The sequence below is a fragment of the Anolis carolinensis genome, chromosome 3 (genome assembly GCF_035594765.1).
Source record: "Anolis carolinensis isolate JA03-04 chromosome 3, rAnoCar3.1.pri, whole genome shotgun sequence".
In the NCBI taxonomy this organism is placed as follows: domain Eukaryota; kingdom Metazoa; phylum Chordata; class Lepidosauria; order Squamata; family Dactyloidae; genus Anolis; species Anolis carolinensis.
This window is the reverse complement of record NC_085843.1, coordinates 212,343,923-212,370,419: the sequence shown is the minus strand read 5'-3', so window position 1 is coordinate 212,370,419 and position 26,497 is coordinate 212,343,923. Positions and strand designations below refer to the sequence as shown.

Here is a 26,497-nt window from a genome sequence, read left to right as displayed (position 1 = left end):
ACCTGGTTCAGTGTCATGGTAAGGAAAATTTAGAAATGCTCTGGAATTCAGACAAAGCTCTAAAGTAATCCCACCGTTTGGATAGCAGGACTGATGCAGACTGGTTCATTGTCTACATTGGCCACCACCATCTCCTTTTGCCTATACTCATCAGCACAGGAAAAAGGGGATGGATTAAATCCACATCATCACCACTGTTGGACAACTGCAGAGCTCTGAGAGAGCTCCTGGACATTGTGGGTGTCCCATGTTGAAATCAATCCAAGTGATTTCAATTTCAAACCTGCCTGCATCCCTCCTTCCTTCCTCCCCCCCCCCCTTTCTTTGGTGTCTTACAAAAAATGACTTGTACTAACTGGTTTTTGTCATTCGTTCATTTCAAACTTTGACATTATATTACGTAACCTACTCTAACAGGGGTTGCCCTTATAGGAAGTCTTGAAATTTCAACTTCGTCAGACTTGACTGCCTGACTGCTCTCAGAAAGCCATAGTGAGATAACTGGAGCATTGTACATTTTGACAGCACACTGGTATGTGTTTCAATCTGCTGTGCTGAGTAAAAGCTGTGAAAAATAATGTGTGAAATTTTAGTATGTTCTAAAAGCTGTCTTGTGCTTTCTACAAAGACAGTTTATATGTGCAATTATCATTATCATTTCAAATCCTGAAGGTGGACCCAAATGGTAGCCTATTGCTATTTGCATATTCAGCCCATATATATATTTAAATTCTACTGATGATCTCTCTGTTGCTCAGACAAAAGACCTATTTCTGTATGGCATGGACTGAATAACAAAACGCAAAGACAACAGACTGTGGGATCTGAACTAGACAGTTCATGGCTGAGGTCTGTGCACGTCCTCTTTATGGTTTTTCATACAATAAATCTTTCACTTGCATAATGAGACACTAAAATAATCTTGATCTTCATATCCCACACTGGTATCTCAGACCTAGGTGTATAGGAGACATGCAAATTGATCGGATGCATTGGGTTTTGTTTGTTAATGGACTGTAGCCTAACGGATTTAGCAAAAGGAATCCTTGGTTAAAAATAAATTAGGCAACACCAGCAGAAACACGAGAAAGGCTGTGGTCTTTTATTTTATGTAATGACTTCCTTCATCAAACACCAAACGTTGAATGCATTAGTACCTTATTTAGCCAGCTCACACAGCCATTAGCATACATGCCTTCACAGATGGGTCCGTCATGCTCAGAGTGACCATAGCTAGATCATAAGTGACATGGCACTTAGTAAGTCATGCCAAAAATATATGTAATGCTGCAGAAAAATGTAGCTTCTCATCATTATATTTCTGGCTACTAGGTGAGAAAAAGAAGCACCCAGCTGTGTAGACATAGAATGGGTAGTACAGTATAGTCCAGACTTTCTGCCAACTGGGAACAGGTCTCTGGATTCTGCAGTGTTCCCTGTAGAATCTTTTCTTCTCATCAAAGCATAGTTAAACAGCAAGGGATTGTGACCTTGGCCTGGTTAGCCTTTGCTGTGGATGATACAAATGCTGGAAAACTGCCATTAAATTCACAAGGTGAGTTTGGGTCAATCATTGTTAATGGCCTTGCCTTAGCTCTCAGGGTGGCAGTCATGATAATATGAGGAAGAGGAAAGTCATTGCTTTGGCTTCTGCTTCAAAATTTTAATGGTACAAATCTTGGAGTTAAGTTTTTATCTGCTTTTTGTATCAGATTTCAAATCAAAGAATTGTTAGTGAATGACATATACATGTCAGAAAACAAGCAAACATGTTTTGTTGCCTTGGAACAGTGTTCTGCCTGTTGGTTTAAACCCTGTACAACTGTTATACATAAAGCTTAATATTATGCTTAATACTAATAAGAAATAAGATGATATATTTGTAAGAAAATTAATCAATTTCCAATGCTCAGAAGACTGTAGGAAACAGTATTGTGGATTTATGGATTAACTAAAAGGAATGATAATCATCTTCCTAGAATATGAATAAGAACTTCTCTGAAATTTAGAAATAATGAGATTGATTTAAAAAACACACATTTGACTAGTCCTCAGGTACCCCACAGGCTGTAGTGGACTATGCATGACATAAATCACATAATTAGAAGGTACCATTTCATATCACATTGCTAGAGGGTAGTATTTCAGAATGTAAGTTGCCAGAATCTATGAAATGAGATACTTTCATATAGATAACAAGCACCGCAGGAAGAAAAAAGGTTGAAAAGGACTTCTAAGTGAGGAAGAAGGAAGAGTCCTTCTGAATGCCATCAAGTTTTCCATGTGGCACTAGGTTTATATTGGAGGAAGGATTCAGTCCCATGATTCTCCCATTTGAAATGTGAAACATTACTGCAAGTCCAGGAACAGTTGTGCTGAATCTGCTGCTTCTGTAGATTAACAACGGATACCAATTGAAGGGCAAAGCTCCCAACAGCCTGAACCTTCTTCTGTTAAGATTGCCAAATCTGATTAATGGGCAGTTGCTCTGTGTTACATGCCATGTTAGTTTTTGCATCAAGTTATGATACCAAAGTTGTACAGTTACATTTCACATGCACTTGTAGCGTGTGACTGGTCATTCAAAATTTGAAAGGTAATTTAAGTGATACATATCTGTTTCTATCTATGATAAGATTACTGAGGAAAGTGCACAATAGTTTTCAAACTCTAAAGTTTAGAAAATATGATTGGCCTTGAAATATTGACTGGGTGCCACAGAACATCTTTGGTTTCTAGAAGGTCTAGAGAAAAGGGGGGGGGGGTAACCTTTTTGTTTCCCTGGGCTACACTGGAAGAAGAATTATTAAATTAAATCAAACACACTAACACTTGCAATATCTGATGAACATAATAATAATAATGATAATAGTAATAGTAATAATAATAATAATAATAATAATAATAATAATAATAATATCTGTGCATAGTTTTTGTGGTATGCACCATCAAAGATGAGCAAAGAAGAAGAAGAAGAAGAAGAAGAAGAATCCTCCACTTCGTGTGACGATGGAGCAGAACAAAAAACTCATCATCTGTATGCTTGCTCACAGTGCCCTGCCTCATGCATAGAGGAAGGACTGCTTAAAGCTACAGACAATGCAATCGCTGTTGTCCGTTTTTGGTCTAAAACTATTTAACTGCTTGTGATCTCTTTTTATGAGTTTTAAACTTATTTATTCATGCAATGCTTTTGGCATGAAATAAATAAATCCGGTGTTAAGCACGTTTTAAGGACAAATTGATTCCTATGTATGGGAGAGTATGTGTTTGCTCACATGTCACATATTGAAACCAATAAGACTAAAAAGTTCTTAATTTTAGTTGAATGTACAACTTAATGAATGAGCAGGTGCTTATTATAAAGGGGATATAGAGTGAGAATGCATCAAGCCAAACAATGCATGCTCAAGATCTTTTAGATCTCTATCATCCCTCAGAGATACATCTGAATATTGGATTAGATCTAGGTACTGTACTGACATCATCAGTAATTACTTATCACCTTCTTGCAAAGGATGATTCAAGCAAATGAATTTTGCACTCTAGTGAAGTTCGTGAACTTGGGTATATGGCTCGATGCATTTGTTTTTAGAGAACATAGTAGAGACTGACTTACTGCTCTGCAATAAAGTAAGTGAACGTTTTACTGGTTGACACAGTTTTCATAAATTTCAATTTGATTTTCTTCAAGCCTTTGACCAAGCAATAAAATATAATTTACATGGCCTTCTAACATTAAATGTCACCTCTAATACTGATACGTGTTCCAAGACACACTACAATGCAATCATTTTGATTTTCTCTTATTTTCTCTGCTTAAAGAGCAGAACTTCTGAACTGATATTACACTGGTAGATTATTGTCCATATTTTTGAGTTTTTTCTATGCAGTTTTTCAAACTATTCCCTTTACTTATGGAACAACAAAGAACTCAATTATAAATAATGTTGAGCATTGTCTACGATGTTCTTACCAAATGGACAGATTCTCAATATGAAAGATCTACCATTATCTTATCTAAAACAAATGCCAATAAAAGCTGCCAATTATTATGCCAACAGACATATGAAGAATCCAATGGCTAGTTATTTCTCTCCACTGCTATTTATTTATTCCCACCACTACCTTCTCACACATACATAATCTATTTGAGAGAATGTTATGGTACTTTCATACAATCACAACTTCTCTTTTCCAAAGCGATAATTATTAATGCAATTCTATACACATGAACAGATAATTGTGTCTGATAGTATGTAATCAGAACCAGTTCTCAATAAGTATATGTTGCCATCTCTCTTTCAGGGCTGTTTTCTTAATCTGAAATAATCTAAATGGTACAAAGGCATCCTTTTAATATGATGAGTTACAGAAAATAAATACAGCCAGCTGAAAAATTACCTCTAAATACTTTAACACTGTCCAAATTCATCCTGTAATTTTATTAATAGTAACTTGTAAAGACAGCTTGATTGCTTGTCATGTGAAGCTGTCATTCTGGATCACATTTACAGAGCATCTGTCTCTGAGGAAATGCCCTTGATGCTGGAATAGCATCAAGTTCATTGCTGAGGAAACTGTCCTGCAACTTTACTATGTTCCTCACACCTCTAGCTGTCCCAATTTGGCAGGAACAGTCCCAATTAATCCAGTGCCATCCCACATCTTTAGATGTTTTAAAAATGTCTGCATTTCTCTTTCCACCTTCCACATTTACCCTTGGTCTTCATCTTATTTCAAACACTGTTTCCATCCTAAATACCTTGGTGTCACCTTAGACCGAACACTAACATATAGGAAACACTGCATGAACACCAAGCACAAAGTAGCTGCACGCAATAACATCCTGCGGAAACTGACTGGCAGCGCATGGGGAGCAGACCCACAAGTAATAAGAACATCAGTCCTGGCCTTGTCTTTCTCAACTGCAGAGTATGCCTGTCCTGTTTGGCACAAGTCTGCCCATGCAAAGCAGGTGGACATAGCACTGACTGAAACATGCAGAATAATCACGGGATGCCTTAAACCTACACCTGTTGATAAACTCTATAAGTTAGCTGGCATTGCCCCTCCTGATGTGCAACGGGAAGTTGCTGCTAATGGTGAGAGAAAAAAGGTCGAACATTGTGAAAGCCACCCACTGCATGACTATCACCCTCCTCCCACCAGACTCAAATCAAGGAAGGGCTTCATGAGAACCACCACTCCTCTTGATGTTCCTCCAGCAGCAGCAAGGGTGTCTCTCTGGGCAGCTAAACCTGGCAATTCTAACTGGATGGCCCCCCAAGAGGGTCTTCCTCCAGGGGCAAACCAAGAATGGGCAACTTGGAAGTCCCTGAACAGACTCAGAAGTGGAGTGGGCAGATCAAAAGACAACTTGGCAAGGTAGCATTACCTGGAGGAATCCTCCACCTTGTGTGACTGTGGAGCAGAACAAACAACTCCGCATATGTATGCTTGCCCACAATGCCCTGCCTCATGTACGGAGGAGGAGTTGTTTAAAGCTACAGACAATGCGGTTGCTGTTGCCCGCTTTTGGTCCAAAACTATTTAGTTGCTTGTGATTTCCTTTTTTAAATTTTTTTAATTTTTATTTCCATTATTTGAAATGTACAATGCTTTTGACACGAAATAATAATAATCTTATTTCAATTGATGCAAAGTGAGTTCAAAGTGTAAGAACAGTTTCTGGTTATGGAGATAATGTTGTCCTTCCCAATCAGCTGAAACCAACTGCTTTATCTCCATGCTCTTTTTCATCATCAGGCTCTGGATTCCATTTGGGTGGTTGGTTATTCTATTACAGTAGAGTCTCACTTATCCAACATAAACGGGCCGGCAGAACGTTGGATAAGCGAATACGTTGGATAATAAGGAGGGATTAAGGAAAAGCCTATTAAACATCAAATTAGCTTATGATTTTACAAATTAAGCACCAAAACATCATGTTATACAACAAATTTGACAGGAAAAGTAGTTCAATACATGGTAATGCTATGTAGTAATTACTGTATTTACGAATTTAGTACCAAAATATCATGATGTATTGAAGACATTGTCTACAAAAATGCGTTGGATAATCCAGAACGTTGGATAAATGAGTGTTGGATAAGTGAGACTCTACTGTATAAGAACCAACTACCCAAATGGAATCCAGAGCCTGATGATGAAAAAGAGCATGGAGATAAAGCTGTTGGCTTCAGCTGATTGGGAAGGACAAGATTATATCCATTTAAGTGGTTATTCTATTATGAGTTCTCTTAATATGAATTTCCGAGCAGCTTGTTTAATGTGGATATTACTGACTGATTGATCATTGGGTTTACTTTTAACATGCTCACCAATTAACATTTACTGGGTCTGATAAAAGTATGAAAGACAATTATGTCACATTTATTGCTGAGAATATTGGTATGCGATAGTATGGATTTACCTTTTAATATACTCCCCCTTCTCTCTTTCTCTTTCTCTCTCTCTCCCTACATATATATATGTCAGAATCAGACTTCGGCCCTATCCAGGACTTTGACTATAGGCCTGCAATGCAGTTGCGGGCACCTGAATTGGTTTCTGCAAAGGACGCTGAAACCGGGGATGAACATTCTGATGGCCAGTAAAGGACAGTTCGGCCAGAGGGGTCGATTGATGATTTTGTCAGATGGAGAATGTTTACGCAAAGCCGAAACAAAAGGGAGGTTCTGAGACGGAGCCAGCGTTTGGTTCACAGACGCACTAATGAGCAACTTTCATATGAGAAGAACTGCACTCCCCAGCTCCCATTTGAAATATAGCCTTGAATTCTCCTTAAATATTCCTGGCTCCCTGTGTATTGCAGAGGTGTCAACTTTGCTATTCAAGTGAGAAAGATATCTGTCTCTGTGCTCTTGTTTCTGTGATATTCCAGCCAAGATTTTGCCTTGTGGATTTCAAGTATCTCTTGCCTTGTTGTACCTTGTTTCCAGTTGGACCTTGCTGATTCCTTGCTGTATGGATTACAGTTCTTGTACCTTGAGGCTTCCTGCCGTTTCCTGCTGGGAAGTGAACTTTGTGTGGACTAAATTTGCTGCTTTGTGGGACTTAGCACAGTTCCTGTTAGGATTATAACTTTGAGACACTTTCTTGGACCTCCAATAAGGACAGATAAGTACATTGTTTGGGGGTTCATCTATTCTATTGATTTTGAACTTTATTTGCTTGTGCTTGCATATATTCTTCAATAAACAGCTGGATTGCTTATATTCTGGACTCCAGTGTGGTTTTCAAGGTGTTCATGCAGCCCTGGGGTGCGATAGGCTATAGATGACTGCTGCATCCATTAATCATTGAATACATCTCGTTTTGCATTTTTACTGCTATCTATTTTAGTATGGCAGTTCCAATCCAAGATAGTAACAGCTCTCCTCAAAGTCCTACTCTGTTTTCTTATTAGGCAGGTAGGAAACAGACTATGTTTGGAGAGGCTCCGCCCACAGAGCTTGAGCATTAGGTGATGAATTGACCAAAGCAACTATGCATAGAATATTTCTGACATCCAATGGTGTAAGCTCTGCTCACATCTATGAATCACAGAACGTAGAGATAATTTAGTAGCATGTGTCACCCTAGAAAGGGTCTCTCACAGTGTGCTATATTTAGTCTTCATAGTTAATGTCAAACACTGCAAGGCTCCCTCCCCCTGTGAGTTTAATGGGACAAGATACTCGAAAGTGCTGAGTTAAGAGACTAGCTTGGCAGTGATTAGCTTGGCAACCTAAGTGGTTACTGTGCTAGGGAGCAAAAGGTAAGGAAATATTCACAGTTCAGAAAATTCTTCCTGAAGAAATATGAGGATCATAGGAATGTGAACAGGATATATGGCAGAGATTTCCAAACTTTTCATGCTGGTGACACACTTTTTAGATATACATCCTTTCATAATCCAATTTTGCTAGCAGATGAGAGGTCAACCCCTTATAAGATTTCCACACAGTATGTATTATATTAATATAAGTTTCATATAATCTTTACTATGTAAGAAAAGGTCTGGATTTTCTTCCTTTAGACCTTTTATGTACTACAGTTGATTCTTGTGTAGTTTACTCTATAGCCACTCCATGTTGTTATTTAGAAACTTTTCCGTTTTTGTGATAACTATTGCAATGCAATCAACAAATTGTACAAGTTGTATAAGCTATAATAGTAGCTACACTTGGAAAGTACCTGCATTCAATTTCTGTAGCGATCAAATCTTCCTGGAGGTTTTCAAACAGAGCTTAGATGGACATCCAGGGGCACTTTGTGCCTAGCTGTAGGAGGTTGGATTAGATGCCTTTGGGTGGGGTGTCTCTTCCAGTGGAGTCTCCTCCTATGGAAGATTTTGAACTGAGGCTGGAAGGCTATCTGCTGGGAGAGCTTTGACTGTTTCTTCCTGCCTGGCTAAAAAGGGTTGGAATACATTCCCTTTGAGGATCTCTTCTAATTCTGTGTATCCCTTTCTACCGGGGGTCCCTCCCCTAAGCCCCTTGCCCTCACTGCCCTCCATGTTTGTTCCTCTTTCTCCTCCTCCTCCCCCCCCCCCCCCCCCCCGTGGCTGGACAAATGCATACTGATAGGTTTGGACACAGAGGCATGCAACAGAGGTATCTTAGACAGACTTGTTTTCCTGTCCTCCCAACTATAGCTTTTCAAGATGAAAATGTTGAATTGGATGAGATATTGTGCTGTGTTGGTTGCGAAACTCAAATATTATGAATAGAAACCTAGCCACAGAAAGCAAAAGCTGATCCCAACCCATTGTACGATGGTTCAAAATGGAAATAAGTCTCTTTTCCCCCTTTCCTTTCAAAGCCTCTTGTCCTTGTGGATGGATTAACAAGCTTGACAGTATTTGAGAAATACCTGCAGAAACCTCAGCAGCCTTTCATATCTAACCTTATTATGCCAAGAGCCACAAGTCCAAAATAAGCCATGTCATGCAATGTGTTTTGAAATGTTTAAGATCACACAATCCTGTTTTTTGCACAAACTTTTTATTTTTAGTACAGAGGGAAGTATTCACATGGAGGGAGTATTGCCCTTAGTTTCTGGGCAAAGTGTGAAGTGTTGGTTTTGACCTTCAAAGCCCTACAGTTTGGGTCCAGGTTACTACAGGACCACCTTCTCCCATACAATCCACCCTGAACACTTAGGTCCTCTGGTGGACGCTTACTCCAAAAAGCCAGAACCCGACTGGCAACTGTCCCCAGAGAACTTTTTCATCAGCTGCCCCAAGACTGTGGAATGAGTTGAAAGGAGGGTAATAAATAAAAATATTATTATTTATATTATTAATCACTATGAAAAGGATCCCCCCCACCATCTCTATTTCCTTGCCCCATATAGTATAAACAAGATACTTCTAATTTAATGCCGCAATTTGTACTCAACAAATATTTCTGCAGATTGAAATTGTACCTGTCATTGTAGCAGATTTACTGGTAAAATTGGTTAAGATATGCATGGTTTTGAAAATTCCTGACTGGGAAAATTTTTGTCTGGTTAGTGATGTGTGAATATGCTCACAGGTTATGACAGAATGGATTTCAGAGCAAAGTTGATTTCCATGATCCTAGCTCTGCACGATCATCCTATGATCTGTGCCAAAATGTAAATACCCAGCCAGGATCCATGGTGCAAGTCCTCTTTCCCGCTACTTTTGAAATCCATGCATTTGAGCAGCCAAAAATAGCAACAGCTGTTCCTTATAGCAGAATACAGTCAAGCTAACCAGAACATGTACAGAGATATATTAATCCCAGCAGCTGAGGTTTAGGATTAACAGAAGCAATAAATATTATTCCCAAACATGGTAACATCACGTACTTTCAGCAGTAAACTAATTTATCTCTTTGAAATATGCAATATGTAGCAATGTTTTCTTGTTTTACAAAGTAGGATAGTATATAGACACCAATCTAAAGACATCACAACCCCATAAGAATATCAATATGATACACAGATTGTAAATTTAGCGATCACTTCTCGATCTCTAAACCATCAGAAGATTGGATGCTGCAGCATTTTGTTCCTATGTTCAATCCAATTCCCTGTAAATGCCTTTAGGGGGAAAAATAAATTGGCACTCTTAAAGGCATAAATGGAATATGGGATGAATGTGTCATCTCTTTTTGATAATCCGAAAACCTTGTTAATTTTGTCTAGAGGACTGGAAAATCAGGACTGCCCTTATCTACGCTGTCCTCCTTTATGTCCTGTTTGTTGATCTCACATATTTGACAAAAAGATGGACTCCAGGAACTAGATTATGTACGCTTTGCCAATAAAGGAGAAAAGAACATTTATGGCTTCATAGAGATGCAGTTTACAGAATGCCCAAAGATTATACCAATGTTTCTCTCTCTGGCTTTTTGGGACAGTGTTGCTGGGGAGACTGCTATGTGAATGTGAAGCACTGTGTTGCTGGGGAGACTGCTATGTGAATGTGAAGCACTGTAGGCCTAATATCCAACTGATTTTGAGGTATCATGATGGGTGGTTTGTGAAAAAGCCATGAATTGTGGCTGAAAGGCAACATGGTGTCAATGCAAATTCTTAAGCTTCAGACATACACAAAAATGTCTGATGGCTGAAATACTCTTTAAAAGCATCCAAAAATTCATGATACATCATCAACATGTTTTTAGGAAAGTACAGTACAAAATGAGATGCTCAATTATAATGGAATCAACAGAAAATATGTACAGGCTCAGACAATAACAGAACCTCTCTGGTGACAATATTTCATCTCAGAATGACAACTCTTGCAAGTTGGCTGCTCTCTAATGTACCCCTGAGAACAGAGGTAAAAGGAAAGAATTTAAGCATAACTAGCTTTGACCGAGGTTGGGAAGAAGACTATAATTTCAGCCAAACTGCCAAGAAGTTTCAGATACTTCTTGGATTAGCTGTATATTTTCTCCTAAAAGCATTCTCAACTTGCCAAAACGTTCCAGTGTCCACCATAATGACAGTGTTAATATTTGTGTGAAGTCTAGACTGACAGAGTGCTGAATCTCTTTGCTGTTCCTAAATGCTAACTTGGCAGTTTATTCTCCTTTTCCCCAAACACTTCTTCTTTCCAATTTCAGATCTTCTTTTCTTAAACAAGAGAGGAACTGAGGCCCCGTCTACACTATCCTTGTTTATGGAAAAATTCCATAAATTGAGGTACTAAGGACCATGATACACCAAAGGAGCTTTATGACAGGCGAGTGCAGTACTCCAATTCTACCAACACACTGCTGCTTTCTAAACATGACTTAGGACCACATCTCTTCAGGCATGGAGACCACTGGATCCCGTCACATGATGTCAATCTACTTCCGGCAGGACTCTGTGTCTGAAGTGAGGTCGAAATGCCAGAGGCAGCAGCACCAGCAACATGGCGGTGGCGGGGGGGTCCTGTATTGCATAAAAAACAACAGTGGGAGGGAGGGAAGCCAGCCAGTGACACTTCCTATTGTGGAATGAGGTGAGGGGCGATGCAAGGTGATGCAGGGTGATGTGTGCCGAATTTCCCCGCTATCATCCGGATAGGTCCTTAATGTAGATGCCAACCTCAAAGCTCTTTTATTCACCTCAAGAATCTACAAAAACGGTAATAGTGCAACTCAGAATCAGGAGGAATCTACCAGTAGTCCAATCCCTACTGGAAACCAGAAAGATTAGACACAGTGATGCATCCTTTATACAGACCTGCCCAAACACCACAGGCTCATCATCAACAGGAGAGAGATCTCTATATGCACTTCTACATAGGGAATTGCATCTTAGAAAAATACACATGAAGTTGTTTTTCTGATCCAGCAGTGAAAACAAGTCATTTTCTCTTCTCTTAGCTTTGAAAAAGTAGACACATACATCAGCAAAGGAAACTGAATAAAGCCTATGAATTTGCAGACCCTGTGACAACCAGTATAAACTTGGTTTCACTGCAACCTCAATCCAGGCTGCAGTGGCCATCACTGAATCAAGAGCTGATAGGTGACTCTCAAAAGCCAAAGTACATACATAAGCACATTTTGTACATACCACAGTAATGACAGCATTTATTCCTGGGGCAGAACCAAACTTTGTCTTTGGAACATCTTAAGATATAAATTGTTCCTTATTGAGATACAATACAAGAGCAGTGGATTTGGAGGATTAAACTGTGAGTCTCCATTTATGTTTAAACTTATGTAAACCTCCAGTGACCTTGTACCAAATCAGTAGAAAGCACCGTGCCCTGGATAATTTTCCCTTTTAGACAACTGAAAAATGCTCAAAATTATTTTTTAAATTAAAACCATTCATTTAATTATTTATATTTTATTAATATTTTCCTAGATAATTTTATCTTTGTTGTAAAGATGGTCCTTAAATTAAACCTGAAATCACCTCTATTCATATATGTAAGGTAAAGGTAAAGGTTTCCCCTGACGTTAGGTCCAGTCATGTCCAACTCTGGGGGTTGGTGCTCATCTCCATTTCTAAGCCAAAGAGCCGGTTTTGTCTGTAGACACCTCCAAGGTCATGTGGCCGACATGACTGCATAAAGCGCCGTTACTTTCCCGCTGGAGTGGTACATATTGATCTACTCACATTGGCATGTTTTCGAACTGCTAGGTTGGCAGAAGCTGGAGCTAACAGCAGGCGCTCACTTCGCTCCCCGGATTCGAACCTGCGGCCTTTCGGTCTGCAAGTTCAGCAGCTCAGCACTTTAACACACTGCATCACCGGCGGCAGTGATTTTTTTGTGATTTCCTCTATTTTTTTTCCATCATTTTTAAATGTATTTGTTATGCAATGCTTTTGACACGAAATAAATAAACCGGCAGCTCCATTCATATATGTACACACATGCAAAAAGTACTCTTTGTATTTCATGTTTAAAGTTTACATTGCTGTAATATTTTTCTAATATTAAAAAAAATCATTTTCTCTGCTTGAAAGTCTTTGGTATTTTAATGAAATTGATTTAATATGCAAAGTATGCACAAGAACACTACCCTTTAGGGAGATGGCAAGTTAATGCTATTCATCCTTTACTTTTTGATATTATAAGCTAATATCTTAAGTGCACTTTTTTGGCAAATAAGCTCAGTCAAAACCATTGCATTAACAAGTGCTTCTATGAAATAAACTAGCATAGATGAATTAAGGCTTCATAATAAGGCAGGCATTTTCAAGTGATAATTTAAAAATATCTTATTACGTTATAATAAGCACTTCAACTGATTGTTCAGAGTAATTCCAAGCACTTTTAGCTTTTTTGTGTAATACAGATAAAATAATGTTAAAATGCCACAATAACTACTGGATGTAACTCTCTGTCTTGCTGAAACGCATGACAAATGCACTCCTGATAGAAGGCCATCCATTCTTTGTACAAAACCATTTACAAAGCACTGTTGAACGACTCTTATGTCAAAGAATTTTCCCTCCTAAGATTTGGGTGTAATCTCTCTTCTTCTAATTCGAACACATTGGTTTGTTTTCTAATGAAACCATCTTTCTCCATTTTCTAAATGATATCCCTTCGGATATTTAAAGATGGGTATCATGTCACCTCTCTGGGCACATCTATGCTGTAGAAGTAATGCAGTTTATCATTTTTATTTGCCATGTCTCCAGGTGATGGAATCCTGGGATTTGTAGTCTGGTGAAGCACCAACACTGTGGCTGAGAAAGCTAGATATCTTGTAAAACAACTTCTCCCATGATTCCATAGCATTGAACAATTACAGTTAAAGTGATATCAAACATCATTAATTCTATAGTGCAGATACATCCTCTGTCTTCTTTTTTCCGAGCTATACATACCCAACTCCTGGTTTCTTTAGACACCTCCCACTTTTTCTTCCTCTTTGGAATTGTTTGCAACTGTGCCTTCAATAATTTACCTTAAAGAAACTCCCATGTATCATGAACTCCCTAGTATTTCTCTTTACATGTATTGAAACAAACTTTCACAAAGTCCAGGGTGCATGCATAACTACATTCTATTTCCACTTTCCTCTATATAACATAATCACGTAAACCCAAAAAACCCGCAGCTTCCACCCCATTGATCAGTTCAACTCTATTGGCTAGGATCAAACCCAGAATAGCTAATTCTCATATCTTTGCCTTTGTACAATGAAACAGCCTGAAAAGTAAGGAATTTGTTGACTTTATTTTCTTGTCTGAGTGTGGCTCCCAACAAATATCAGTGTGGCTGAATTTCCACACTATTACTATGCATTTCCTTTATGAATGTTTGGTTATTTCATCTGGAAAGACATCATTGAAATGCTCAGTCTGGCTTGTCGGGGGGGGGGGGGGGGAGGGAGGGCTAATATGATCTCACTGTTGTTTCCTCCTCCTTTAATTTTTTTAACCCAAATGCTCTCAATGTCGTTTCCATGATCTAAGACATGGGTCTCTCCACCAGTGTATATTTTCTTGATGCCATTAAGCAGCAATATAAAATTTTACTACTTGGCTTGGGACTATGTTTGAGCAACAAAATCTTCCTGGATCTGCTGTGTTTTGATGGAAATACGTCTTTTCCCTTCACTGTCTTTCTTTATCCCTCAGTTTTTGGAATGCAGCAAAATTCATAATCCTAATTCTCTGGTTCCTGGTTCTGTTCTGATAGATGTTTAGAACACATTCCCAGAAATTGTTCTCTAGGGATAAGCAGAGTTAGGCGATTTATGCGTTTTAATCTTTGTCAACCACACAAAAGCCATTAAAGAATAGATGTTTTGCATTTGAGTTTCTAAAATCTCTACTACAGGAAAGATCCACATGCCATGATGCAGTTGGTATTATTGTCAGGTGTTAAAGTCACCATGAGAAAATAGGCTCCCATAAGGAAAGTAATGTGCCAGTCATCTCTTAGTCAAAAGTCAAGAATGGCTATGTTTATTTCTGGGAGTGCTAGCTGTTAAAACAGGATGTCTGGCAATCTTATATTGCTTCCTTTTATTTCATCTTTGGACAGAAACATGAGACAGACATTGCTAGGAATAGCCTCAGCTTGGCAGAGTTTTATGATGGCTACTCTGGGGATTCCAACAAGTCTGGCAGATGCATAGACTGGGGAAGTCTGGACTATCATTTTATGTGCTTGTTTTTAACTCAAAAAAGAAAGGCAAAAAGAGCAGATTATTATTTCTGTTTGAGGAGCAGAACCTACTTATATTAGGTGTTTTGGGCCAAAGTTTTGCTTTTTTATGCTTTTGCATTTCTTTACAAAACATAGTCTCATTTACTGAATGTAGTTTTGTTATGATGTGAGAATTCATAGATTGTTGTCAAAATTTGGCTTGTTTAAATACTGGCTTCTCAGGATATTTGAGCCTGCAATAGTGGTTTGTCCCTAACTTTTTTTCCTCAGTTACTCACCCTGAAACAGGAGCTAATAAAAGGAAGAGAGAAATAAATTGGGATTAAACTATAAATGGGAAAAACAAGTTACAGGCTGTCTGTCATTGGATTTGTCATGTATATGTTAATCTCATGTATAAGTCAAAGGCAGGCTTGATAGTCAGAATTCTGATATAATCCATGGATACGTCGAGGTCATTCTGCAGAGAGGGGAAATCACCAATGCTGACTCAGGGGACCAGCCAACATTTCCCTCTCAGGGTGGAGAACATATAGGGTGTTGTTGGTGCTTCTTTTAGTCTCTCCTGGGGTGGACTAAGCTCTTGCCTTTCACTACACCATTCAGAGAGGGGGATGGTTCCTTTTTAAAGTAGGACTTAAGGTACAGTACTCACAAGTTGACCTAGGTTTTTGGGGTTGGTTTTTTAACTTTATTTTACTGCAAATGCAGTGGCTAAGAATACTTGACACAAGCAAAAGCTTATCATCACATATAGTAACACACACTAGTGTGTTACTTTGCAGAGCAAGGACCTTATCACATTGAGTGGGGATTTGCCAAGCATCGTGGAGAATCCGGCAGGGCCCAGCGTGGGGAACCCATTTCTCTGTGCCCCGCATCACCCGCCTTGCCCTTCACCTCATCCCACGGGGGGAAGCATCGCCACCCAGCTTTTCCCTGTTGTTTCCAATGCAATATGGGAAATCTTTATGTTGTCAGCACTGCCTCTTACGACACTTCGACTTCATTTGAAACATGGAACCCTGCCAGAAGTAGATCGACTTCATGTGATTGGAGCTGGCGGGCTTCATGCCTCAAGTGAAATCAAAGTGATGTAGGATGGGCAATTTTGCCTGTCTGATGAGGTCATAAATTTCAAAGGCAAGCTGCCCAAAATAAGTAAAAGCTTTGGAAAGTTAGAGGCTTATGTGGACAAAAAGGTGGGAAATACCAGCTCCCCTCTTATTTTCAGACTTTTATCCTATGGGAAATAATTTGACTATTAATTATATGCGTCTTTCATCCAGATCCATCTTCACAGATCACAGACTGGGGGGATTCTAGATGATGAGTATTTCCTTAAGGAGATAAAAATTGTAACCTCACCAAAAAACAAACAAAAACAAAAAAAAACAACCCCTGAACATTATTCTCTCTTTCATTTATAAGAAGTATTTCTATCTTAGAACTACACTTTGTGGAAGATTTGGGATTCAGCTCCCTTGAAATCTAAAGCATTAAACCTTCACACTCTTGACTTGCAAGTGTCCTTTTGCCACTTTCTACAAGACCCTTGCCAGTCATCAGAGGTGAAGGAATAATAAAAATAGTCTCCATGGACAAATAATGTAATAGGAGATGAAGGTCAGATTGGCAACACCCCCCCCCCCCCCAATCAACAAAACTCCATGAATAGTAATACAAGTCTTCTATTAACTTCTACTAACTTATAAAGACAACCAAATTGTACAAGAGAGACCTTACTACTGCATAAGACAGCTCACGTTTTTCACTGCATAGGTCTTTTTTTACTAGAGAAAAGTCTAAATCCCCCCAAATTACATCCTAATCTTCTTAGAATTAATGATTATTCAAATCATGTCTGTCTTACTTAAAGGACATGTATCTGCATCTAAATTTGTTCAGAGAATGCATTCTTAAAACAATCAACATTCATTTAGGAACACCATGCCTCCCTGCAAACCATATCTGAAAAATTGAACAAAACCCACTGAATTTTGATAGCCACTAAGTACTGGAATCAAAAACTTTCTAATTTCCAACCTATTTCTAATTACACAATAGAGGCAGGACTAAGGGAAAGGAAAACGCTCCCTTAAAATTTAAGATTGTGCCATAAACAGTATTCAAGGAAGGCTTTTTATCAATCAGTATTTTTTCCAAAGGAACAAAATGTATAGCTATGAGTGTCACTGTTGCTATGACAGTGTGATATTTTCTCATGTTTGAGTAGTTTGTCAAGAAAATATAGGTTTTTTTAAAAAAAAATGTGCACATACATTTCCTAATCATAATTTCACATAAATACCTTAAAAAGTACAGATCTACAATAGCACATGTTGCCTCAGTTACATTTGTTTGTTTCAGCTCAATGGCAGCTTCCCTCTTAGGGCCAAGATCATTGGAAGCATACTGCTGGAAAAGTATTTTGTATCACCTTCCCATACACTACAGTCTGGGTCTCTATGATTCTCTCCAGTGCCAGCTATTTCAAAAACAAAATCTCTGGGCAAATGTATGTGGATGAGGATGTTATTCTGGAATGAAGGACTTGATAGCATGAAGATCACAGATAATAAAAGACAGTCGGTCAGACCTTGAGAACTAATGTAGCACGTAATTTAGAAATCATTCCAGCATATAGTGTTCTGTACAAGCTATAGATTTTTAGTGCTGGAAGAGGGTCAAAATCCCCTTCCCCTCAATTGTGACCATACAATCAACATTACGATTTATTGACTTTGATCAAAAGTATGACCTATTGTTATCGCATCATTTTAACAAGACTACGAAAAGGAAAGACATGCGTAGAAGTACTAGAACTCATATATTTTCTTGTAGATCTCTAATGAGGAATCAAGTTGCATGACTCATCTTAAGAGTCAGAAATTTCAGTGTAAAGTCAGAAATTTTTGCAGACAGCAATTGACATAAGAAAAGGCACAATTTGATAACATTCAGCAGCATCAGAATAGACGAATTTAACTCAAAGCTTTATGTTAATTTCTTTATGCTTCTGTTTAGGACAGACAGTAGTGCCAAATATATAAAAGTAATATTTGGCTTTTGTTGGAGCAGTGATGTTGGTACTGATAGATTGTCTAAGGCTGTACAGCCCCTGCCCACATACTAGCATAATTACAGTACTTGTTCATTCTCTTCTTGTTTGCTATTTCTGTGTTCTGAAGCCTCAAAACTTATCTACAATTTTCCACATAGCATTGGTCAACTCTGCCCACCATGGCACTATTTTAACAGGGTAGTGGAACTGCATGCTCCCATGAAGCAAGAGACCATGCTAATGGTATGGTCTCCCATGTTAGAAAGGCTTTTGCTGGCGACCCAGATTAAATGTGCCAAACAGTTACTGAGCAGTGGTAGAGTAAAAAGTGACGCCAGCAGAGGATCTCTCAGAGACAACTGCAGTGGCACCAAAGCTAACACTTGATTGGATGGTGTAAAAGGAGGTACAATCAGAGACGGTCCAACCACCAAGCAATCTAGGCATTTGCCTGTGGCACCATCGTCCTGGGGGCGCTGTTGAGGCCCCCAGGTGGGTGGTGCCACCCCCTGCCTCCTTCACCTTCGGGACGGACCTTCCTGCCACGGCCTGGGCCTTGTCACCATGCAGCCCGCGTGACCTGGCCTCGCCATGAACCCCGTGCCACGTGGCACCTCCCCCGTGCCACGGGGGTGGTCACAAAAATTATCCTTGCCTACTACATTAAAATATCTAAGGACAGCTCTGGGTACAATAAACTTCTTTGGAATATCTTTCTCCATGAAAACTTTAAAGTGAGACAAGTTAAAATGAAACAGAAGATAGTGCCAGAAGATGATACTCCTAGGTGTGAAGATACTCAACAACCTACTGGGATACAATAGAGGACAACCATGTGTAGCACTGTGGTTAATGGCATAACTGGACTCAAGGTGTTGACATGCTTGTCTAAAGCTGCACAACAGCTATTACAGTAGAGTCTTACTTATCCAACATAAATGGGCCGGCAGAATGTTGGATAAGCGAATATGTTGGATAATAAGGAGAGATTAAGGAAAAGCCTATTAAACATCAAATTACATTATGATTTTACAAATTAATCACCAAACATCATATTTTACAACAAATCAACAGAAAAAGCAGTTCAATACACAGCAATGTTATGTAGTAATTACTATATTTACGATTTTAGCACCAAAACATCACAATGTATTGAAAAGATTCACTACAAAAACATTGACTACTAATAGGCAGACTGCGTTGGATAATCCAGAATGTTGGATAAGCGAGTGTTGGATAAGTGAGATTCTACTGTATATGAATATGGTATGTGAGAAGCATGAATAAGGGGAAACTAGACCTAGTAAAACAAAAGATGGATTATATAAGCATTGAAATACTTGGGAAGAGCAGATTAAAATGGATCATTTTAAGTGTTATTATTACTCAGGAAATGAAAATCTTAGAAAAAATATAGAAACGTTAATAGTGAGAAGAGATATCGCAAAAACACTCAAAGCATATAATGCAATTTCATCAACTACAGCAACATAAGAAGAAATAATTGAAAGACTATGTTGGAGTCCAGGGAGATAACTGAATTTTCAAGATTACAGTCAAGAAACCAGAATTCTAGAACTGGGAAGGACAGTCATTAAATAACTAGACAAAGATATATAATTGAACACTAATATTGTCCATGCCATTATATTTCACAAACATTGCTATATATGTTTGTGAAAACTGGAGAGAGGAGAAGGCTGATAGGATTAAAATTGATTCATTTGAAATGTGGTGCTGTAGAAGTGTTTTATGGACACTGGGGATTGCCAAAAGGACAAATCAATGAGTTCCAGAGTAAATTGCATCTGAACTCTCCCTAGAAGTCAAGGTGACTAAACTGAAACTGTCATACTTTGGACAGATCATCAGAAGATATAACTCATTAGTAAAAAACCAATTAAGCTTGGGAAGCCAATAGGACACAGCCAATAAAGACACAGCCTTTAATTTGCAAGATCTGAGCAGACTTGATACTAATAAGGCAATATTGTGACAAAAGGAACATCATACATGGGAAATTGAATGAGATTCCTCCTGACCAAGGCATGTTCAAAAATTATACATGTCTAAAGAAATTATATACTTGTTTCATCTGAACAGTATGGTCTGATGCCCTTCACAGTGTCTTCTAAAAAGTTATCCCATTCCTATAGAGCAGGAATCACTGCATAATCCACTGCATAATTCACTCCGAAGAAAGTCCTCATGAGAGTTCACTTCTTATCTTACAAGAACATCTAAGATTGTAGCCTCTGCAGAAGTCATTGACTCAGATCAATTCAAACTCTAGAAATAATTTTTAACAAACTATGAAAGTCTAAATTAATAGCTAAATATGCTAGTTTTCCCATAACCAGAGTAAATGTTTATGTCATGGTTGCCTGACTGCCTTACAATTATGGAAGGAATATCCCTTTATTTTTGCAAAGGCAGCAGTAAATCTATTTACTACTCTGTACATAACTTAGGAACTCCTTTAAGAGTCTCACTGGTATCACATATCAGGGAGTCCTCTGCGTAACTCTAAATTTGTTGTTCGCATATCTCAAAAATGAGTCACTCCATTAATAATATTTCATATTTGTCTCTATATTCATATTGTATACATAAATGTACATAAACAGAAGAGCTAGTATATTCATTGATGATATCAAGAGAGTTTATGTTTCCAGTGCTTTTGAACAGAAAAAAATAAAATACAAAGTATAGGCAGAACATACAGCACTAATATGACAACTGAAAAAAGCAGCACACTACTAAAATAACTACTTTACATTACTTTAGGTTGGAAAAGTATTATATTTACTATAATAGCAAAAATTTCCATATGTTTATAACAATAATAACATCATCTTAAATTTTATCAGAAATCATGAGAGTGGTTATTTGATCTAGTGTTTAAAAAACATTTAAAAACTTGAACAACATTATTTAAACATTAAGACCAAATCCTGTATAGTACTATTCAAATATAAAACCACTCTGAAGTGACAAATTCAGACTTCTCAAGATAGGGTCTGATGTTTATGTTTTTCATTATGGTCACATATTTCACTATTTTGTACTGACTGACAACATTACAAGTTTTCCTTCAGTAATATTTTTGTTCAACACATACATTGACAAGAAAAGGTGAAAATTCTTCCCCGGACAAGTGAAACCAAACACAGACTTGAAATGGTCAAAGAAGAAAAAGTAGAAAAATGATTACTTACCAGCTCAACTCTTCCAAAACCTCCAACTCCAAGGGTGTCAATGATGTTGAAGTCAGAAAGTTTCAGGTTGGCGAAGAAGGCAGCTTCGGCTTCATATCTGGATTTTTTAATGCGAAAAAATGGAAATTTCTTAGAGGTGCATACATGGGTAGTATGGATTTCTGGTCCCAGATGATATGAGTGTTGAATAGAGTTTACCATCTTACTATCCATCTTGGCTGTAACAGTTTCTTTGTTTTTTTCAACCATTGTTTTATGGGTCCCAGACTCACATTCTATTTTCATTTTCCTCCCAAAATAAACAAACAAACAAAAAAGCCAACAGCAGGTCTGCAATACAAATGCTTTGTGCTATTATTCAGTTTCAATTATCAATTGAATGCTACATCTTGACAGTTTCTATTAGTCTTCCGGTATGAATTTTCTGCCTTTTTCGGTGCCTTTTAGTATTTTTGGAAGATAAAGTCTTTCATATGAGTTCCCGCGAGCTGGCAGTGTTTCTAGAAATGTTTATTAAAGGTGGCAAGATCATTAAGGTCCCCGGAGAGAAATCACAGCCAGGTTTTATGAAATCAGATCCAATAAGTGGGAAAAACTGTGTATGGAGGTCTGAAAGGAATGATTTCAGACACACATTGACATTTCTAAAAAAGCATTATTTCTCCTGTTGCATGATAAAACTTAGCATAAAAATTGCATGGCTGTGGTCCCCAAATCCTGAAGCTGTCTCTTTTGTCAGTGTACAGAGTGGCTTGTCATAAAAGCATACACAGTGCTAGGTATGCAAACCATGTGAAGTTGATCCATGCAGGCATGCCAAAAATAAGTCTCCCATGGGTATACCCATGCACATGAATCCCTTAAAATAGTATCTTGTTGGGGATTACTGTATTTTTAGAAACGCGAAGCAGGGCAAGTGGAAGAACAGGTTCTATCCCCTTACTGAAGTTTGATCTGAAAGTATTTAGCTATCGGGGGGGGGGGGGTAGGGGGGAGAGACTCACAGATGTCCAAAGTTAGGGCAATCTTTGCTCTTTGTTCTCCTTGCTATACATAGAGAAAGCAGTTGCTCAAACATTTGAAACAGGTTGCTTATGTGGCCATAATGAGCTAACCAGAAGGCACAAATAAAAATCAGTGGAGACTTATTTAGCTCTATTTATTCCACTTGGTTGTAGGTATTTTCCTGGACCACACACAACTGGAATATTTAAAAGGTTCACAAGTATTGATCGGTGTTTCCAGAACAGGTTACAATCATAATGTTAAATGATATTAAACATTAGGATTATTATATAAAGAAGGTTGGTATTGATGGCATTATATTGCTAGTTTCAGTACCAAAGTCATCTCACTTTGAGTTGCATTAACTGCAACAACTGCAAAGATCTTATGGCCAAAAAAGGCCTTCATACAAAGCTATGCCTAGCAACCATAGTTAGGTTTTCAGTATTTTTTATATTGCTACAAAACAAAATGTCACACTACAATTGATTTTCATATGCATTCCTCCCTACCACTAACCACAATTTGTGCACTTAATCAGTCTGTCACAGAGCTGTCACCTTGTAGAATTTAATCTCATTCAGAAATGGGCTATAACTTGTTTTCCTTCCCCTTGTATTTGAAATCTTACTTGAATTCACTTTATGTGGACGTATCATGGGAACACCCCCCCCCCTCCTGGTTGACACATAAAACACTGAGGCCCCGTCTACACTGCCATGTAAAAACCAGATTATCTGCTTTGAACTAGATTATATGGCAGTGTGGGCTCATATAATCCAGTTCAAAGCAGATAATGTGGATTATCTACTGCAATAATCTGGATTATATGGCAGTGTGGAAGGGTCCTGAGTGGTTTTAGGGAAAATATATGTCAGCGTTTACAGTCCTGGGTGTTGTTTCCTATCTCCATAACCCAATGGAGATATTCTGGTTGTGAGGACTAGAAGTGGTCCTACCATCGCCAGAAGTCTCGGGCCCCATCTACACTGCCATACAAAATCCAGATTATCTGCTTTGAACGAGATTATATGGCAGTGTAGATTTATATTCCAATTTAAAGCAATTTTGTGGTTCATCTGTGTTGATAATCTGCATTATATGGCAGTGTTGATTCAGCTTCTGGGGTTGCTGGATGGAAGCTGCTATTCTTCTTCTTTCTTTAACTTACTGCCACCTAGTGGAACCAAAGTGAGAAAGCTTTAATTCAGGTCTGTGGAAAACCCAGGCTTTGGGCCTAAGTCTGAATTTCAATGAGATCACCATCATGTTCTGTGTTGTGTCTAGATGGCCATATGCCTTTCCTCATCACACTCTCATTAGCTGGTTTTTCAGCTTTTTTTAATGTCTTATTTCCCTTTCTAAAAGGCAGAAATCCTTGTAAGACTTAGGACCCTTCCAGACAGTCTCATAATACAGGTCAAAGAAGTGGGGCAAAAAAGCACAGTACCTGAAAGCAAGTCCAAACATGGAGTTGTCAGTCCCAGCAAAAAGTCCTCTGGTGCACCAAAAGGTTTGTTTGTAGCGAATTTTAGAAATCCGCAAAATGGACTCTCTGAGATGCACTGGACCCCATAAACGCTGATGGGGATATACGAATGTACTCACAAGCAGAATTCTTGTTATTATCTCTCCTCACCCTCCTGCTGCCTTTGCAATAGCCCTCTTGAACTCTGCCTCCCTTTGGGGTCACTAGCCTGCCATGCTGATGTCCATTTATCATTAATTTCATAAATATGAGAACAAAGGAATGGTTGCATAGAGTTCTCATGGGAATTGCTTTCCATTTGTGCTTTCATTTAGCCACCTGTGTGTCCATGGCTCCACCTGTTTACAGTCCTCATAGCTATTTCAGGATTTTTAAATGTGCACATGGGATGGAGGGGTCCACAACAGCATATAGCAATGAAGTCCCATGTTTTTCTTGAGTGCAGGGATATACAGTGATGCGAATATGTGCATTTTTCAGCCAATCTTGGATTTTAAGTGAACCTTTTCAACCTGTATTTTTCAGCTGATATAATGATTCAGTGAACATTTTTGGCAAGCATCATCTAGCCACTTTCACCCCGCTTTTATCCCAGTTTCTCTCAGATTTTAGAGCCTGTGTAGAAGAGCTCTTTGTTATTGGCACTGGCTAAAACATGCCGATATTTTTGCTCCACCCACCAAACACGGGAATGCAGTACCAAATAACTTGTTTGAAACTGAATTTGATCATTATGTTGACATCTTATGTGTCTCTGAAACATAGTTTTTAAATGTTGGCTGTTTGAGGAATCCAGTCAGCAATCGTGTCAGCTTGGATCATTATAGCAAGCTGTGCTGAACCATATCTGGAGTGGAAATGGTGGAAAACACAAAGGATTCACAAAGGATGTTGCATCAGCACATGAAAAGGGAAATGCACTAGCCCTTCTTCATCACAAGTTCTATTGCTATTTTCATGGAAAGAGCAATTAAGCTGAACAGAAAAGATTTCTCAGTATGTTCTCCATTGAACTGGGAACCTCAATTTTCTCCTGTACCTGAAATACATTGAGGGTCTCCTCATGTTCTAGTAGGTCATCATATGCGGAGAGAAAAATAACTGAGGACAGAAGGAGCAGGGGTAGTGTTCTCCTCTCCATGTGTTGTTTCAACAAACTTCATAAATAAGTCAAAAGGGCTTATGTTTTTGCTAAAATTCAGAAGCTCAATTACTCAAAAGAATCCCAAAATGAAGCAAGACAAGAATTCTTCAGGAGTATATTTCAAAGTTATTGTAATCCTTTTTCTGAAGGCAAATAATATGAACTCTACTGTTTACTATGTGCTTTATTTTCCTAGGTCCTTTCCATAACCTTGTTTCTCTGACCACTGCATTACATCTGATTTTGGAAGTTAATCAGCACTGAGCCTGTGGAAGTTCATGGAATAACCTTGTTTGACACAGTTGTTTATTGATCATTTTGTGCTTGCCATGATGTGCATATTAAAGGGGTAGAAAGCTAAAGAGCTGCCAAATGGAAGATCAATGGACAAATCTTGTTATATCTGAATTATAAAGAACATATGAATTATATGAATGTACTTCAAAGATCTATTTTAAAGTAGTTACTAACTGTTCTCCTCTAATTTGGCAATTCCTGACATATTTGATATTGTGTGATCCCTGTCCATAACACATAGTTGCATCTGTCACACAGCTTTGGTGAAATTATTTACATTACTGTGGATCCTTGTCGGATAAAATGTTAACCTCCTCTCCACATCTGTACAATGTTTCAGCCACTGTGAATTCTATCATGTTTATGGAATGAATTTCCATTGATCCAGTGGCATTTATGTTCAAATTTCTCTGTTTAGCATTACTGCCAAGGATGTTCTCAGGAGAAGATGCTGTTCACCACAAAGTAGCCTGGATTTCGTCCAATGGTAATTAACTATATGAAGTCAATTTCATAGGCCCCATCTACGCTGCCATATAAAATCCAGGTTATCTGTATTGAACAGGATTATATGATAGTGTAGACTCATATAATCCAGTTCAAAGCAGATAATCTGGATTATCTGCTTTGATAATATGGATTCTATGGCAGTGTAGAAGGGGCCTCTCTGGGGGGAAATAGCATCATAAGATAACATTGCATTACCAACAAAGGAAATTGATTGTTCCTAGGTTATCAGAATCCATCCTTCAGCTACATGATATTTTAAAAGTTGCTCCTGTAGAAAATATGGGTATTGAATGTACAAAAAAATCTTTGAAAGCAAGGTTTGAAAATTAATTCACTAACAATAAATATTAGAAAATGGGATATTTATTTGTTGTGATTAACATGAATAATCAAAATCGACTAGTTCATTAAATTAGCATTACTGAAATTATTTTGATTTTCAGAGCAGCTCATGGGATTTGCAGACAACTCCAAATGCCATACTTTCTTATTAATTACTTCCAAAATGCTTTGCTCTTTTAAAGTTACAGTTCCCAAACGTGGCTTCCTGAATGGGCTGCAATATCCATAGTTTGTTCTTTACCGATGATGGGAGTTCACACATCAAAAATTGTCAGATGAGGAAAGGCTGTCCTAAATTATCTCCTATTGTTCA

General features: G+C 38.3%; 1 protein-coding gene across 3 annotated transcripts in view; it reads right to left on the bottom strand.

Annotated features, from left to right (window-relative positions):
* prkg1 (protein kinase cGMP-dependent 1) overlaps positions 1-26,497 on the bottom strand; it is a 904,903-nt gene that overhangs the window by 36,950 nt on the left and 841,456 nt on the right. For all 3 annotated transcript variants that reach the window (XM_062976200.1, XM_062976201.1, XM_062976198.1), the window contains exon 10: positions 21,398-21,494. In XM_062976200.1, the coding sequence (XP_062832270.1) occupies positions 21,398-21,494 (97 nt within the window). The remainder of the gene's footprint in view (positions 1-21,397; positions 21,495-26,497) is intronic.